General features: G+C 40.3%; 1 protein-coding gene, 1 long non-coding RNA gene and 1 pseudogene across 3 annotated transcripts in view; 2 read left to right on the top strand and 1 right to left on the bottom strand.

Annotated features, from left to right (window-relative positions):
• LRRC9 (leucine rich repeat containing 9) overlaps positions 1-6,985 on the top strand; it is a 53,270-nt gene extending 46,285 nt beyond the window's left edge. The window contains 1 exon segment of the mRNA XM_083838347.1: positions 1,000-6,985. Within this exon segment, the coding sequence (XP_083694473.1) occupies positions 1,000-1,024 (25 nt within the window). The 3' untranslated portion in view covers positions 1,025-6,985.
• Positions 6,986-7,110: 125 nt separating this feature from the next.
• LOC310900403 lies at positions 7,111-18,247 on the bottom strand. Its single transcript, XR_014585107.1, has 4 exons — positions 17,948-18,247; positions 17,134-17,833; positions 16,261-16,412; positions 7,111-10,644 (listed from the first exon to the last, which is right to left on the bottom strand). It is a non-coding gene; the product is annotated as an uncharacterized lncRNA (long non-coding RNA).
• On the top strand, positions 12,151-15,723 carry LOC310900401 (snRNA-activating protein complex subunit 1-like; annotated as a pseudogene). Its single transcript has one exon. The product of its transcript is annotated as an snRNA-activating protein complex subunit 1-like (transcript).
• Positions 18,248-19,165: the final 918 nt, after the last annotated feature.

Genomic DNA, 19,165 nt, shown 5'->3' with positions numbered 1-19,165 from the left:
TTCTGTTGTACAGGATTTGTCTTTAGACAGTATTTTTTGAACTTCAGGGAAGATTCACTGATACATCAAAGCAGAAGGACTAGCAATGTTTTTTTGCCTTTCTGAATATGACTGTCTTCCAGGCTTCAGTGTGTTCAATTTTCAACATTGTAGTTATATATTTCAGTAGAAGGCAAATTCCACCCAAAAGAGATTATCAAAACCAGATAATCTGGACTCCAGTGAAAACACCTGTTTCAAGAGTGTTGGCTTTTTATCCTTTCATGGCCCCAAACAGTAGGAGGTCACTCTATCAGCTGCTTGTAAATGAGAGTGATAATAAGATAATGCGTTATTATCTAAAGGGTTCTTTCAGGTCACATTGTGGGTCGTGTGCTCCCTAGCATTAGGTCAGTGGTTTTTATGCTATCACAACTGGAACAGGGTTAAAAGCTTTCTCCATATCCAGAGAAATCCACAAGTTGGATCGGAATTAACAGATGCAGCAGGATGTTTATGAACCACTAGTGGCATATTTCTTTGCTTGTCATTTTTAAATCACCTGTTTACACGGAGAAAGTGATAATTGACTTTCAGCAGGTTTAAAACTCAAGATATTTAGGCTCTGCAGGGCTAATACAGCAATACCTGGCTATGGTTACAATTCTGATACTAAAGGATTTCAGTATTTGATATTTTAGTAAATAATTTCTTCATAGCACACACACACACACACAAAAGTTTTTAAAATACTTATAAAGTAAAGAGAGGTACTGAAGTACGTGGTAGAATCTTGGATCTATATTAGTAGTAGATCTCAGAGTTACTTTAGCAAAGTCCTATGTTCTGTTCATCCATTAAGGGTGAATAATAAAGCTATAGTCATGGGAGCACATGACGGGACTGAGTATCGTGTTAATGTACTAAATACGCTAAATATGTATTATTAATTCTCTAAGTTAATATATATATATTCAAAAAAAAATTTGACTTGAAATTCTCTTTCTTTTTTTTTTCCAGGAAGCCAGCCAATAGCCTCTCCTAGCTAAATCAACCATAAGAGTCAGTAGTAACTGTGAAAATGAGAGAAATTACAGGAAAATTCTTCCTTGGGATTACTACACAACCTTGAGTGGTGTTACAGAAGCGGCAGTTTGTACTTTCACTTTAATGCTGTGATTGTGAATGCATAATGAATGATATGAAATGTCAATTAAGTAATGAAATTATTTAATTCAATGAAGCAACCATTTACACACATGTAGAATATCTGGATCCCTTGGGACACAGAGATCCCTTTGTCATGTTCTAACTCACACCAGTATAAATCAGGAGTCAACCTTCTGAATTTAGTTGACAGGAAGTCTGAATTCAATATGATTTCTTCATATTTGTACTGGAAAAATGCATAGTCAGATCTCTCCATCTTTACTATGTAGTGGTGTTTTCTTCCAAGATCTTCATAATCTGATTACTGTTCAATTTTTACTAAACTGGGAAAATATCATGGGTTACAGTACAGTGCACTTTCTTGAAAAGGTGTGAGGAACTAAAAAACAACAACAAAATCAGTGCGTACCAGATCAAGGTTTTGTGCTGGTAAATTTACTGTGCAAAACTTTGTTTTGCTGTTCAGAAATACGGTTTTAGACAATTCCAAAAATTGGTTATAACACATGCGTTTACTATACCTATACAGCCTGTCTCATATCTGTGTGTGTATTTGTGCGTGGGCATGCACTGATGTAAGGAAAAGCAATGGAATTACATCTGAGTGTAAATTATGGACTTCATTATTGCATCTTTTAGAAAAAATGCATTTCACTTTTCAGATTATTTTTAAAAAATATAAGATTGCACTGGTATACGTGACAAAATTATAGACATGTTATATATTTGCTCATTTCTAATAAAATTTTAACTATTTTAAAAGTAATTGTTGATAATTTACCATATTACTCTGAAATTAAAGGACTTAGATGTTTAGAGTGCTATCTCTAATATCAGAGCTTACTTCCAGGCTTGATAAATTTTCCATAGCATTTTCACCTTTCACGTTAAATTAAATGGCTACTGAAGGTAGGTATTTATTTATTTATTTCTAAAATTTTCTATGCTAAATTTGGAAACAAACATCACATTTCTATTAGCTGTATGTTTTAATTTTTTTTAAACTAGATTATTATATCTTTTTGTTTGTTTGTTTCTCCTAGGTGATTTGAAAGAGCTTTCTAGTGTTAATTATACTTAAGTATATGCCAGGTAGTAAGTGTGAAGGTTGTTAGCAGACCACAGGCATTCGTGCGGTCAAATCCGCTTTCTGGCTGGTAAGTTTTCTTTGTCTCTTGTGCGGTTTGCAGGGCAGCCACAAGGTGTCTTTGTTGTACTGTTGATTTTCTAGATCAGGGCTGCTGTGCCTGCACTGCCCAGGATAACAGAGCCTCTCCTTTTACTTCAGCTGGGTTAAGGCAGATTTGCACCAGAAGAAACCAAAGCTGCTGGTCCCGTTCTCGTATTTTACAAGGCAAGAAAAAGCCTCCTGTAGTGTTGCAGAGCTCAACAGGGGTTTGGGGGGACAGCACAGCCATTGGGAATGTTCTTGTTTTCTGATTAATTTGGAGCCCTGACTTCTTGGGAAATGGGTCTCAGTGTGACCAGTTTAATTTTTGTACAGTTTGAATCACATTGCATCTAAAAGTCACTGCCAGCTAACAGTCAGGTTTGTTCGTTGCAGGAGAGCTAGAGGGACCTGAAGAAGGAAACTGTAGTGTTTTCAGGGGAAACATTTCATACCTAAAGGAGTTCATACCTTAAGTTGAGCCTGAGGGAGAGAGAAGCACGTGTGCAGCAACCTGATGTAGACCAACAGCACAGAACAGAAGATGGCCCCTCACGAGCGAACCGGTTGTAAAGGTACCATGTTAAGGAAAATGAAGAATACGACTGCTTATGCAGCATGTGCTGGTGCTCATGGCCTTGTGTTGCTGATCCCTGTACAAGCTCAGTCCTCGCCCCACATAGGTCACAGCTGAATTTTAAGGCAAGACTAAAAAATTACCCTTAAATGAGGTGAAAGGGAGGAGGAGAGCAATGAGAAAGAGCTCATATAGTTCTCTGCAGGGACTGCTCAGTGCAGCTTTTTGCTTGTGCTCTCCATGTAAATTTGAACCCTGTAGAAAAACCCCTTGTATAATCCTGAATGGAAATATCCTTTGGCATGCTACCTCCATCCAAGATGGAGAGCATCGCTCTGACAGCCTGTAACAGGTGAATAGCTTTCCTTTCTGTAGGCTGTAGAAGCACAGCATGGTGAACATAAAATTAGAAATATGTGTTTACTCCCTCTAGCTTTACTTTTTAATTCTCTGAACTTATCTACGTTAGTGCATTCTTTTAAATTTCAGTGTTTCTCAGCAATTTAAAATTCCACCTTGGCCAACTGCCAGGGCTTTTTAAAGTGCAGTATTTTACAATAGAAGCCTAATTCTGGTTTTGGGGCTAACTGAACTCCATTTAAACACACTTCCAGTATGTTCTAGTTTAGCAAAATATTCCTTTGTGAGAAACGGTATTCTTAAAGATGGCTAAATGCAGAAACACAATAAATATACAGGACACTTGTGTTACAAAGCTTTTCGAAGAGATCTCTCTATGTTGGGGAGACTTGGAGAGATAATAGCATGTGAGTTCCAGGAATACAGATTGAAGCATTGAGAAGTTTCTTAACATTTATTTGTCGTCTCCAAAATTAAGTCGAAATATTTAATGTTTTGTTTGCAAAACATGCAAAGAGGAGGAGTAGAGGGAGGCAAAGGGGATGCAGCAGGAAAGAGATAAAAGCCTTGAGACTGCAGTCCTATATCTGTGCTTCTGTACCTTCAAACCTTATCATCGCTGCTGTTCTGGTGTAAAATTCAGGGTTATTTTGAGGTTCTCTAAACGATGTTGGAGCACACAGGATGATGGACACTCTCCTCACCACCACTGACCTGCCTGTTTATGCTCACGACGAGCTCCACCACAGCCTTGGCAGTGGTGAGGCACTAGTGGGGTATCACCACGCCCAGTCTTGCCAGCACAGACCCAGATTTAAGTGGTCAAACAGCCCACAGACAGTTCAGCAGGAAGGCTATAATTAGGTTGCTGACAAGAAAAGGGATAAACCTTCAGAGTAAAATCCCAGACGAGGATTTAAAGGCTTTCAGTAGTGACATGCTCAGTTCTTTGGCTGGATGCGCCCAGGATTGTCTGCATTTACTTGTCAATCTGTTCTGTGGGAAGAATCGCAGAAGAAAGCAAGCCTTCTTGGAGCATCTTTGTTGAATCTCATTCAGCAGGCTTACTTCCAGTGACAGGAATGACATTGTCTCTGCAACCACCGTTAGTGAATTTGGCCCAGTGAACTGCAGTGGTGCTGCAGCAGAGTAATTTTGATCCTGTACATGCATTGAAATCAATGGGATGTTTTTCCTGATAACTAAAGGCCACTCTGGCATCCTTTTTTCTCCTGAGTCTAAAGGTATAAATACCATTTGTGTTGGCTTGTTGCAAACATTCCTTGTAAAATAGAAAATGAAAGCTTAGAGCCTGAAGAGCACAGGCAGATCTGCTACGGAGGCCTCGTATCTGCAGCAGTCCCCTGGGCAGAGCTGTGAATGCAGGAGTCTGTCTATTGCCTTCTTATTTAATTTTGTATTAAGTTGATCATCAAAAAAAGCAGACAAAATTTTGAATCTCCCCATCTGTGTATGTGTGCAGACATTTAAGAGGCACTGGTACCGCACCATTTCAATAGCTTTTGTCTGTAAAGTGTCACACTTTTCATCTACCATTTAATTCTTCTAAATGGATGTTGCTCTTCTTCCCATTATGGACCTCCATTGCTTCTATGAAACATTATTTGCATAAAAGGACCTGAATAATTGATAGAGGATGTGAGCAAGAGCTAGCACACATCTTGGTAGGGGTTTGCTGGTAATCCCAGCGAGTCTAACACATAGCTCATAGCTTGTTTAATGGGATGGAAGCTGACAGGGTTTTCTTGTACCTCTGCTACAGAACTCATAGCTTCTGAATGACCTCCTTGTACTTAGCTACTTTTCTTGTTGATCTCGCTGCTCTTTTCCTCCATTAACGGGAGAATTCTTAAAGGGAATGATACAGTATGCTACAATTTGTGTTCACGTACACCATAAAATAACTACTGCATCTGAGGTCTGGTGGGCTTAGTCTATTGCTTTTATAAAATAAAAAGGAACAAAAATCTTACATGGATTGTACTATTAAAGGCAAAGTCTGCAAACAGCTTTCGTTTATAAGTTTGTTTGATCTTGAATTTAAGCATGAGTTTGATCTTGGAGTTAGTTTTTTTTTCCCCATATTAAGACTTTTTTTTTGGAAAAACTCTTATTAAAACTGTAAAACTTACAGTATGCGGATTTTTTGCTACTGTTCTGTAACATAAGTTATATACTGAAAGGCTTCTGCATTTTAGGTGTCTCCACTTCGTGAGATGCCTGTCAGAATGAATATATATATATTTCTGAAAAGAGAAAAAGCCAGAGAAGCAATATATCCTATAAATAAAGCATGTTTGGCAGTTGTCTGAAAAATTATCTAAGATGAAATTAGAATTGAATAATTATTCTTTTAGAGATTTATACATTTCCAAAGTGTACATTTTTTAATGATAAGCAGCTGTAATAGGAGGGTCTGGAAACAGCTGGACGATTAGTATTTTGTTTGGTGAGGGAGCAGTCTCAGCTGCTCTGACAAGCAAGCTGCCATTTGCAGTGTAATCACTTTTGATTCTAAAGCACTTGCTTTGCTTTTAACTTTCTGCAAATCCCTCTTGATATTTCTCTTTTTAAAGTAAGATGCATTTCCATATGTCCATAAAAGTTTCCCTGGCAATTCAGCGTGCGGTTGGCAATGACTTGCCTTATTCCTGTTGGCTGATTTGTGAAATGAGGCTGCTTTGTTTATTAAGTGTACATGAGCATAATGTAAAACATACTTAATATCCTCAACCACTGCACAGATGTTTTTGTGCCAAAAGGAGACTCAAAGTTGCACTGATTTAATTAACCTTTCATTTTCTCCCATTTGGAAAGCAATTTCTTAAGAACTCCTATTCCTGATAAACATGTTATTCCATAGTTTAAACATTCTTCGTAGAAATAAATAGTTTTCAGTATTCTCTGAAGAGAAGTATTTGAGAATAAAAAGAATTAAAAAAAAAATAGTATGAAAATCACTGGTCGAGATGTTTCTGTTCATTCTGCCATTTTCTCTCATCAGAACTGTGCCTGATGTTTTGGGGGAAAAGGCTTTCTGTGACAAAAAGCTGCTGCATAACATATTTTGTTAATGTGTCGATATTTTATTCCTCAAAATATTCTACATATGTTTTTTCTATTCTCATAAAATTAAGTAGCAAATATATATCAGTAGGATTTTAAAATTTCAGTTCTTATTCTTTCCCAGCAATTTGGCTGAAAACAGGTATTTGCAAACACTGGTAGCCTAATTTCTTATGGCCTTTCATTTTTTATGAAGTGTTTTCAAAAGACTTCAATCAACCTTAATGGTGCATTTTTAGTTAAGGAAACAGAATGGAGAGAAGTCAATTTAAGCTCCCCAATGAACAAGTGTGTACAGAAAAAAAGGCATAAATGGGTTTAGAAAACAGAGCCAGTACAAGCAAAATGCAGCGAGCAGAGCGCTCAGGGAAGCCAAGATATAATGGAAAGAGTAAAATACTGCAGAGCTTTTTAAACTATATACAATTGGAACAATGGACTGGACCCAGACATCTATGTTAAACTGTTAGAAGATAGGTGAAAAGCAAGCTGCAATTCTGTAACCGGGGCTAGAGAATACTAGAATGGAAGGGCTTAAAGCTGAAGCAAATGAATGTAGGGTAGTTTAGCAGGATAGAAATCAAGTCAAAATTGGCATATTTCACTGTTTAATTTACCATGTGAAGAACCATCTCCTGGCTTTCTGTATTAAAGGACTATTAGTACCAGCCTCCTTAATGAAGCGTCCTTTATGCCACCTGTGAAATAATAATACCTTTTCTGCACACCTTTTTTTCTTTTTTTAAACCAAAATACCTTAAAAGCATTGAGTAATTAAGTAAGGTAGCCTCTGTGAGAATATATTATATATCTACAAAACATATACAAAAGAAATACACCTGGGAAACAATGACACAGTGATTGTTTAATTGCCTCCCATGATTTAAACATAGCATTAATAATACATATAATATATTTTTCCAAAGCATCACAGCCTTGCTGGTAAAAGGGTAAGTACATAAATATTAAAAATCCAGACTAAAATAATTCAGTCTTGCTAAACCTGACGGGTGCATACTCTCAGTTGTCTGGGCCCAATCACCTCTTTGAAACAAACTACTTTACAGGGTACCAGCAATTATTATCACTTGTATCGTAGCCTATCAGTTATACTTTGCTTTTATGCATGCTTACAGTTGAGTGCAGTTGTTTTTAATGCCTGCCTTACCCAAATGGATTGAATCATAGTGTAGCTTAATGCAAAGATTTCGTAGTGTATACAGGGATGAGTAGCACTAAGGCAACGAACATAGTCCTCATTATTCTTTTAAGGGGGATGTCAACAAGAAGAGGAATTAGAGAGGAAATCGTTGTAACTCCAAAAGAACATCTGACTAACCACTACAGATGACATGTTTTTTTCCCTTTTTATCCTCTTCACGATCCATAAAGGAGGATTTTTCCAAAACAATTAATTTGGTTGCCAAACCCTTCTTAATTCTAAGGAGATTTAAAACTCATCTACTTGGAGTCTGTCTCATGGAGCTAGACCCACAACCGGATTACGAGCTATTCCATCATATGGCTGTTGTTAGCCCAGTTGCTGCTATGTGGTATATAATTGGACTGCTAAAAAAAAAAAGACGATGATATAAACCCCCCAGTCTTCTTTACTAAGCCTTCTGGCACCTCCACCATTTTATTATTTGTATTACTTTCTCCTCAAAATAAAAGCTCAGCAGCCTGAGAGAAAAAGGATTTCCAAAACCTTCTTCCACGTAACCTTGACATGCAATCCCTGGTACAAACATTAATGCTCTAAGCTAAACCAGTCAATAGCCAGCGTTGTGCGCTGCAATCCCGCAGCAAAACTGAGGTTTAACTTAGAAAAATGGCTGCTCTTTGTGTCTAGTGTTGGAGAGCATATGGCAAATTTCCACTTAACAGGAATCATGGTTTACGGCACAAAGTCCTGTGTTAATTCTTTTAATTAGTGTGTGTGTGTACACACAAGTATGTGTGTTGTTTTGTTTCTTAGAGAGAATCCGTGACCTTAAACAAGCCAAAGAAGACTTAAACCCTGATTCACCCTTTTGCAACAACACTGGAGTCATGGCAATGTTTTCTTTCTCTCTGCTGGCAGTGCACAATGGTCTGCGCTTGGTCTTTGCAAGCCAAGACAGGGCCAACAGTCAGACAATGTCCACACTTACAGCCACGATCTTGGTCCTTTGGCGTTCCAAATCAGACACCTCCTGAGCACAACACCACTGCCATCTAGGCTTTGCACGTGTTACCTCTGTGTGGGAACTGTGAAGGTCGCAGAAGGTGGAGGAACAAACCAAGGGCTTGTCCTAAGGTGGCACCAGAAGCATTCCTGGTTCAGTTGCTTTAGAGATGCTGTTGGAGTGCTCAGATTAGGTTTCACTCTACAGTATTAGCCCAATTGCTTCACTGGCAGCTTCATACCCTTTGTGTTCTCTCAATGTAATCATTTTATTTAATGTACCGTAGGCATATAATTGGTATTAAGCTCGTAAGCATAATCTGTGGAAGCCCAGAAACTGCAGCTGCATGCCCATCTCAGCACCGAGTTATGGGTACTCTGATAAAAGAACAGCGGTCTTAGGCAAGTGCATTACTGGAAAGGCATTTCTTTCTACATAAACTTAAAAATAAAAGATCTGTAACATGTTAATATTGATTAAAAGTTGCTTTTTTTTTTTTTCTTTCCACTAACAGAATCCAATCCTAATGTGTTATTTTGTGATTGGGATATGCATGGCCCTACTCATATCCCACATTAATCTGATGATGTACTTGTGTGAGAACAAAAGTTCCAGACCAAGTAAATATGTTTCTTCGCCTTTCTTTTGCAAAGATCAACAACAGCGGTGTCAGGTAGTGTCATTTCTTCTGTTACCCATAAAAATGAGCCTAGCAATAAATCAGTGCTCTTAGCTGGTAATAGTTTTCTGATTTAGTAAATCTAAATTATTTCCAAAAATTAGAAGTTTGTGCCCTTTATCAATCCCTTCACTCATCCTGTTCCATTCTAACCCAATTTGTGACTGGACATGATATTAAGTGCACTGATTGTGTTCTATCTCCCTCTTTTTCCTTTTTTTTTTTTTTTGTCCTCGTTTATGTAAGTTGTTCCCAGGTTAAGTATAAACTGATTTAAAGCACGAACAAGAGCTGACTCTAGACCTGAGTGCCCAATATGCATCAACACCGGAAAATGCATGGGACAACCTTGTACTTTCAAAGAAATAATACATGAATCATAGAGGAGTAGAAGTGGAGTTTGACATGCAGCACAGACTGACTAGTAAAAGAGAGAACGTAGCAGTTGGGATAGGGTATCTGCCTGGGAAGATGCTAGGGTGCTGATGCATGTGAAAGCCAATCATTCACATTCCTGCATAGCAGCCCCAATTTTATCTAGGGTTGAATGCTTTAATTTTCCTGTCTAAAGTTGAGTGTGCCAAGAAAGAAACTGCTTAAAGCTAAATATTTTAAATTCAGAGAATCTTTTTTAAACTATTTTCTTCAGAAGTAAAATATGTTTGCACCAGATTTTTGCCTTTGAGTTTCAGTTTTCCAGCTTGCAATAAGGCAGGAGGCCAAGTGTATCCTGTCTGGTAAACACTACCCTTGTGCTGGGAAAGGAGCTGCTCCACAGTGCCCCTACCCTGTCTCTGATCCTCTTTGGAGAAAAACATTGAAGTGTGAGTTTGACAAATTCCAGCTTCTGAATCCAGGGTGAGATTTGTCCTCCCCATCGCTACCAAGAGGCTTTGGCACTCCTGCTGTTGCTCTGACAGCAGTGTACAGGATCTGTTTTGCCCTATGACAGCAAAGCAAAGGGGAAATCCATTACTGTTCTTCATTCTCACTCTCTGCAGGGCTCAGAGAGAATGCCCTTTCTTCGTTTCCTTCTTGTTGTACAGCTCAAGCCAACTCTAGCAATACCCCTTCCTCTCCCCATTTTGTTCGGTACGTTACGTCATGTAGAACCAAACAAACTGCAACATTTTCTAAAACAGAAATTGTTTTTAAAAAATTCAGGCTGGCCAGCTGTTTGGAGTCTCCCAGCTGGGAACGCTGCCTTCAGAATCCACACTTGATGCTCCTGCACAGCCCCTGCGCTGCTCACCAATCTGTCCATCTGCCTGCATGGCATGGCGCCAGCTCTTTAGTTGGCCCGGTCTTTATCCGAAGCAACGTGGATTTGGACTGACAGTCTCAGTAACCCCAAGTGCCGCTTTGTCTGCCAGAAGTCCCTCTACAGCGACACCACTGCTTCTCTTGCTAGACTGCTGCCCCTGGTTGGTATCTTGCTCCCGGTGGCCTTTCAGCTCTCGGGAAAGGACAGATATTAATTCAGAGCCATAAAGTTACTAGTCAATATAAAATAAAAACACTGCATTTTTATATACATCAATGTTATGTACATCACTGTATTCCTTAGATTAGTAGTTATGTATTTGAGGTACATGAAAATGTAAGAAAAGCTGTTATCACGTAATGTGCAAACTAAGTCACAAAACTCCCATTGGTTTTACTGTGACCAGCGTTTGCCCCCTGAATTTGTTTTTGCTAAAGCTGTTTTACAGCAACAGAATGCTCCAAGGAAGTCCCATTGAAATGAATGAGGTTCCTGGTGGAGACATTATCCAATGTGAGTGTGGGTACCAGGGTATGCTTCTGAGAGCAGAGCATGTAACTCTTCAGTACCTGTCGTTCTTTTGTGTAGTTCCGTACATGAATGATTATTTAGATGCACTTACTTTCTGACACCACACTGGGAAGGAATTTTTGGGTTCGTCACAATTTATGAATGACTTCTGCAACCCTTGCCTCAGAAGCAACCTCATTTGTTCCCAAGCTCTTCTTAGTTTCAAGAAGCATATTTGCTCTGCAGTCTTCACAAATCAACATGGCATTACTTTTTTTTTTTTCTCTCTTTTTTTTTTCAGAGATCTAGGTAGCCTATGCATTACATGGAGGAAATCAAATACCAGGTAGTCATTGTAATGATAATTTATCGCTCAGTCAATTGTTATTTAGTGAGAAGTAAAAGTTTACATTTTTCATCTGGAAATAATTGATTTATTAATTGATTTATTTGATTTATTGATTTATTGTTCTTTTTTTCTAAGACCACCTGGTGCATGGAGTTGATTGTATCTGAGTGGAGAGGTCTTATATATTAATTTCTTTATTAACTTATTTAGAGCTGGTATTATCATTTTAATTACTTGTTTACATTTACAACCTTTTGCATTAAAAAAAATAAATCTTTGAAAGACAAAAGTGCAAAGAAAACACTAAGATGAGATTGACTTCTATGCTTCCTTAGGAAAACTGCCCTAAGACAAAGCTTACATCACTTCTGTGTCAACAACACAGCCCCTCCATCTTACGGTTTCCTTGACAGTGAACAAAGAGGTCAGGGCAGGTTTATTGGGCACTGTCCAGGCAGCCAGCCAAAGCAGACAGAGCCCTGCATCCTCCTGCCACCAGCAAAATACGGCCACTGCTCGCCCCTTGGCACGCAGCCGGAGATCAGCGGCACTTGGGATGGGTTTTCTGGGCCCCCCGGGCTCTCCCAGGCTGCAGCAAGGGGCAAGGATGGGCGCAGGCGTTAGCTGGGCACTGCTCCTGAGCCAGCACAACCGGGCGCTACCTCTAGCACGCGTCCCTGCTCCAGCCCCTCTGTTTCTTTTGAAGTACACGGCTGTCTTGCATATTCACTGATGTAGTAAGGAAATCTTCAGTGTGCTCAGCTTGCTTCCCAGTTATGTCTCAGTCAGAGCTGACAGGATAAACAACAGGAAAAGGTTCTGTGTTACACAAATGATGCACAGACAAGCATGACCCAAGTAACAGAGTAAATAGCATCATTGCTACTGATGTTTTGGAGGAACCGATGAATATCCAGGAGTGCTATCAGAAAATGAAGTGTGTCATATCAGGTGATCAACCCCAGCCAGATAAGGCCCTGGGCTTGATAAAGGATGAATTTGTAGTTACTCTTAAAGGCATAGCTTTATCATAACATGGCAGCAAAAAAATAATGAATTTATTCCTAAATGCTACAGACACTGATGAAATACCAAACAAAAAGGAAGAAGGGACTTCACTAGGACCAGGTGCTGAAAGAGCCAGTGCATTGGCTAGAATCAAGTACAAGTCTTACTCTGTGGTTGTTGGGGCCTCCAAACCCAGAAGACATCATCAAGTAAAATTAGAATCTTCTGAATCAGGACTGGATTATCGGAAATCTCCAAAGTAAAAAGGAAACAAAACCAAACAAACAAAAACCAACAATATAAGACCACAGCCAACAAGGAGAAGAAATTCTGTGGAAGGCAAAGGTGAGATGCAAGCAGTAAAGAAAACTGTTACTCAGCACATCGGGATGCCTATAATCACAGAAGATAATTCGGATGAAGAAGAAATATATTTTCCCAAGAGGAGAAGAAGGTCGAGGATCCAGCTGGAGGAGCACTGATGTGACTTTCAGTGATAAAATGTAAATGTCAGATGTAACACAAACTGCTCGTCTGGATGCCTGTGAACAAAGAAGCTGGTGAAGGGACTACAGAACAAGACCTGTGAGGAGTGGCTGAGGGAACTGGGGCTGTTCAGTCTGGAGAAGAGGAGGCTGTGGGGAGACCTCCCCTCTCTCTACCTGAAAGGAGGCTGCAGTGAGGGGGGGTGCGGCTCTCTCTTCTCAGTTGGCAAGTGATAGGATGCAAGAAAACGGCCTTGAGTTGCACGAGGGGAAGTTTAGACTGGATATTAGGAAGAGAGTGGTCAAGCATCGGAATAGGCTGCCCAGGGAAGTGGTGGAGTCCCTGTCCCTGGAGGCATTTAAGAGATGTGGGGACATGGCACTGAGGGATATGGTTCAGTGACGGGACTCTGTAGGTCATGTTGATTGTTGAACTTGCTGATCTCGAAGGTCTTTTCCAACCTAGATGGTTCTACGGTTTGCATCATGGGAAACTCAGTCACTTAAATCTGTATTTAAGCACCTTTAAAAACTGGGGTGCTCATTTCTAGGCACCATAACATATTATGACAAATCAAACCAGCTACAAGATCTCTGACAGCTCAATGTGCTCCCGTCTTTTCAAAAAAAAAAGACTACCAAAGTGAGGCAACTTTACCACTTCAGAACATTTCTCAGTTATGTACTGAAACCTTTCCATGCTTACCAGAAAGTTCTTGAAAAAGAACTTACGGTTATAAATAGGGTTATAAAATAGGGTTATAATTAGACAGGTATCTAATTATATTATTTCCAAAATATCCTATTTTCATTCTTTCCATTTTTATGGCATATTTTCAGCTTGCCTTTATTTTCTGTTTCCCCATTTTCTGTTATTTTTGCTACTACACAGTCTTTCTAAGATTCTTCATCAGACTAAGCTTTAAAAGAAAGCACATGCACAGCGTAGCACACAGTTCCTCCGCTGTGCAGGGAAACAACATGGAATCTGCAGCAGCAGAGCTACCGTAAACTACACCAGTATTTATTCTGGTATTCAGGCTCTGTCAGTCTTCTTCAGGGGCAGTAATAACATTATAATGGGACCAGGAGACAGAACTGTCAAATTCTTTCCGAGACAATCTTCTAGGCTCATCAGCATAGACAATCATTCCTTTCACTTCTGGAGTAATAGGAAGATTTTAAGCAATATCTTTTGATTTGACTTGGACTTGAAAAATGACATAGCTGGGGGCCTTATTTTAAATGCAACGAGACTGAAATGTAAAGTGCAATTTCCCATGCAGTCTGTGGAGAGAATGAGGCACTTGTCCCAGTTCTCTTAATTGTCTCTGATTGCTGTTTGTGTAGCACAGTCACTTCCTCGTCTTCGAAATCACCTTCAAGGGCTCCAGCATTTTTCCCTTCACTGTTTTAAATCAGGGAGGGCTAAACACCCACCCATTCAGCCATTATGGCTCTTTTATGTTATTTATGTGGTTTATGCTATTAGGCTTTAAAATTTTGTTTATTTAATTGGCCTTAACAAGTACTTAAGTAACAGTTTTGAGGACACATCAGTGGGACTCAGCACATGTTGATTAAGGTGTGCTTAACCTGACAGTTAATATTTTGTACCATTTTCCCAGCAGCCGTAACTGTTATGGAAGAAGTGCTAATTTTCCAAAAATGTTTAGAGCTTGATTATTATGTTGTTTCTTTATTCACATGGCTTCATTATTTTGTTGGCGCTGCTCTGTGAGAGATGAAGTAGTGCTATTATTTCTCCTCCCAACTCCTTTCAGTCTCTTGCAATCATTTAGGCACATGTGTGACATTACTCAGATAAGCAATTCTGTCTGCCTGCAATGAGACTGGCCAGACGAATAACCCCATAAAACAGCTGCCCACCTTCAGGAGCGAGCACCGTATTTTCTGGCATACACCTGGCGAGGTGAACAAGAAACAGTAAAAATCACAGTCATATGTCCCACCAAATCTTCTTTGTTTAAGTAAACAGCTTGCATTCAGAAGAGAAATTCTGCCAGTCGTAAGCTCTAGAGACTCGCTTGTTTTTGAGGGGAGCCCAAAAGGAGGGAAAGGTAAGGTAGCAGAAATTGCCAAGAAAGGTTGCAGGTGAGTGGAGGCCAGAGAGGCCCCTAAAAGTAGAAAGGGTGCTGTGGTCTGTGGCTGGACTATTAGAAGCTGCTCTTAGGTACTCCTAAGTTATCCAAGACAGCCGAAGTCCAACTTAGCTTTTCACATCAAATTATTCATGAAAGTCAGCAGGAGCTGGAGATAAACTATTCATTCTCTGCACATCTACGTGAAAGGAACTCTCAGGAGAGATCCTTAAGGTCCTGCCAAGAAAACAAGTGGAACCATTTTAAGAATGGGAGGAAACATTTATAACTGAACTCACCAGAAGTGTATTTTTATTAGTTAATTCTACCAGAATAAAGATGCCACCTTTCCTTAGATAAGTGGGTGGCACAGAGGGGATCAGGGGAGGATATGAGGGCTGGAAGGGGTACGGCTATGATGTCAATCTGGTTTTAAACATGACACCACTCTGTGGCCCTAATCTTCAAGACACCCTGACCCAACCAGAGTGCCCAGGTTACACCCGCTGCCTCTCTCCTTCCTTTCTTCCCTAGTTGTCAAGATGGTACTACTAATTGTTGTACCACTGTTGGCTCCTAGTGGAGATGCATCTAAAACAATTCCTTATAAAACCTAACACTCATCCAGGTTTCCAAGGTCATGTAGCCTTGAGTAGGCTCTGATTCCCTAGCAGCGTCGTTGCAAAAGCCAGCAGAAGCTGGCTTTCTTTTACCTTTCTTCACTGAAGAAATAAAAATTTGAAATGCTCATTGGACGTTGTCTTATTTTTCACAGCTTTTTGTTGTTATTTTTCAAGTTATATTAACAACGCTGTCCATTCATGGATCTGAACGTGCTGTACAGGGGTCCTGCCCTAAAGAGCCAACAACAGGGCAAAAGACCACAGATGGGCAGAGACTAACAGACCACAGGGAAGGAAACAATCAAATAAGCCAAGTTTGCATCTGTTCAGGGGGCTCAGAACACCTGCACCTTCATCTTAAAGAAAATAAGACTCCAGCAATATTAAAGACAGTGGCAGTTTCAAACCATGTAAGCCAACTCTTTTTTTTTTTCCCCACAAAAAGAAAGTTAATGCCACATAAAATGTGAATTTTCATTAAGGCACCTAGAGTAGCAACAGGGGAAGGGAATAAAGGATGTTTTTAAAATGAACACTTTTGCTTTAAATACAACATTTGAAATGAAAAGTATCAACTGTTTTTCATTCTCTACCTTTAACAACATGTTAAAGGGTTTCTTAGCAGTACTTGTGACAATGGGAGTAAGTCAGGGTTAACTTGGCAGAAACCCCATACCACACTTAGCTGGTCCCTATTGTAACAGTGAACAAAGGTTTTATTAACATCTTACCCCTTGTTGGGCCCAAGAGTCCTTCTTTTCAACACAACAGGAGCTTTGAGTCTTCAATTTACAGCTCTGTGGAGGGGATTTATGCTGTCAGATTCAGCATGTTGTTCAGCATTTGTTTACATTTATTTCCAACCGTCCCCATCAAAAGTTATCTATGAGAAGCAGAGACTATTTTTTAAAAAGGGTATTTTTAAAATGTGTCCAATATGGGCACAAAATCAATGTGTGAAAAGCTTTCCAAACTCCAAAACCAAGCTGCACATAAAAGATGGGATGGAGGAGGGGCTGTAGCTCATGAAGGCTGCCTTCTATGCTAACAGCGGAGGAAAATCAGAACAAAAAACCCTTCGTTGAGAAAATCTTGCTCCCCAGGTGCCTACCGGTTCAGGTGCCTGAGAAAACCACAGCTGTCAGGAGGAAAAAAGGTGTTGCATCGCTTGCTGGAGCCACCAAGGAGAGCTGCATTCATCACCCCACCGCACTGGTGGGCCGCGTGGCCGCTGAGGCTCTGCGTGAGCCACCTCCACGGGGTGCCACAGCCTCTGCTTGCTCCAGGTCTGAACGCGAGGTCGTGTCGAGCCCTCTGTGCCTATCCGGCCTGGACGGAGCATCAGAAACAGGGAAACAGAGTTTGGGGTCAAATGGACAGACTTCCTAGTGACTGACGCTGTTGGGGCATCCAGAGATTGTCTCCTGTGTCTAATCTCAGACCCCTGTACCAGCACCGAAAGGGATCAGCTAGAAGTACCTTGGACTGACTCAGAAGGATCCCGTGAAAGGCGACAGCAGAGGCTGCATACTGAGGTTAAATATATCTCACTCAACAGCAGGGGGGCCTACTAATAACTCAGCATGCACCCATAGTGTACTCACCTGTCAAATGGGATGTCCTTTCTCAGGACATCCTCACTTTCAACCCTATCCCAGTCCAAAACAAACGTAATTCATTCGATGACTCTAGAGGACACAACGCACTGCCAATCCTTGCGCCTTGTTGGATTTAAGATGTATTTTTGGAAGGACAATCTGCTGTCACCTGGCAAGAGATGTTTCCAGCCCAAGCATCTGATAGTCACTTTTGAAGTGACTTTCTTTTGAAGTGACACTTTTGAAGGCTACAGCTTGCAGTCCTTCACAGAACGGTGGTGATCAGACACCAGGAGGGACATAAACAGGTTGCCTTCCCCACAAGCACAGTGCCCTCTAACTTGAGCCCAGGCGCTGGCCTTCCTAAAATGTCAAGGTTTCCTAATTCCTTTAGTATCCAAACATGTCCTGATGCATTTTGTGCTAGACTTCAGGGCACTGCGAAGAAGCACCCCTTGTGCTTTTTGTGTCCATCCTCGAGTTCGATCTCATGGAAAAGCTGGCGGCAAAGGGATTGGCATACGCTTTTACGCAGGATCCCAAAACCATTGATGTTACATGGAGTTATATCAATTTTTTTCCCAAGGCAAATGGTGATTTCTCAATTTCTTCACCAAGGTCTGTGCTTCCAGTTTCAGTTCCAGCTGCTGTACAGCAGCGAATAAAATGGGCTGCTCTCCTACCTCGAGAGGGCACCACGAGACAGCTGAAAAAAGGAACGGACGCAAACAGGCTTTACCTCAGGCACTACATTTTCATGTCATGATGTTCAATCACAGTAATTAGCAATAATCACATAAGCAACAGGAACTTCCCTTACCTCCCTTCACCCCTCCGAAGAATGGAGTCTCTTTCATTAAAACCTCTGCTTTCTTCTTAATCCCACGGTCCAGTTCATGGGCGCTTCCTTCAGCAACCGGAATTCAGCAGTTTTTCTGACAAGATATCAGGTCAGCATGTCAGCCTCAAAAGGAAATTCATGAATCACCTGACTTCAAAATGGGATTGTTAAAAGGGGGAGAAAGTCTTAAATGCTAGCAGGACTTATTCAACAAACTGAAACCTATCGCTAGAGTGACTGCTGCTATGTTTTCCGTAACAACCATGACCTACTTACAACAAATGAGCTGTGTCTATGAAGCGGCATTTGTGCCTTTTATTTAAATAATTATAACACAAAGAGATTCATACCGCCCTGCTGTGAAGACCCTATGGCCTGACCTGCTCAAACAGTGGAGGTAGGAGTGAGTAGATTAATTGTAAATATCCTAAATGAATTTTAGCAACAATTCTACTTCCTTTCTTAGATGCGTCCACTTTATAATGTTATCCTTGCATGCCTTATTGACAAATCTAATTTGGGGCGTTATTGATAATATTGTAACATAAAAACTGAAGGAAACCAAAGACATTTCAAGCCAAAGAAGTATATTAAAAAAGTAAGTGAACTACATTTATCTGTTAAAAATACTCAGTGAGTTTGGACAATGAAAGGAGAATAGAGTGTTTTGAATGGACTTCAATTTCTCAGTGTAGATGAAAGAACAGGCCTGGGTACTCCTGACCTCCAAATGGGTTGAAAATACAGGCTGCCTGTGACACAAAGGCATATTCACTACTGAATCCCCAGAAACCAGGATTATGCTCCCAAAGTCCTTAATGTACTGTCTGAGCCTTCCATTATAGACCAGAAAGTGTGCATTCGAGGTAGAGCCCAACATAAGAAGTCTTCACAGTTGGATGTAAATCCATGTTGGGAATCGATGACTATTCAGTGTGAGTAGCAAAGGTAAAGGAAGAGAACGGCAGCCTTCTTAGTCTGCTCCTCGAGGCTCTAAGTCCCATTTAACCCAAAACAACATGTAAAATGATAAAGGCAAAGACAAAATTGGATGTATTCAGGACATCTGGCAACCTGATGGAGATAGCAATCTGTGACATTTTGCAGCCAGCATTTCCTAATACTTCATATACTCAGGAAACAACACACACTACTTCCTCACCATAGGTGAGCCAAGGACAGAATCAGTGAGGCCTT

Source organism: Anser anser (assembly GCF_964211835.1).
Source record: "Anser anser genome assembly, chromosome: 5".
Classification (NCBI taxonomy): domain Eukaryota; kingdom Metazoa; phylum Chordata; class Aves; order Anseriformes; family Anatidae; genus Anser; species Anser anser.
The sequence above is the reverse complement of the archived record's forward strand: the minus strand, read 5'-3'. Positions and strand labels throughout refer to the sequence as shown.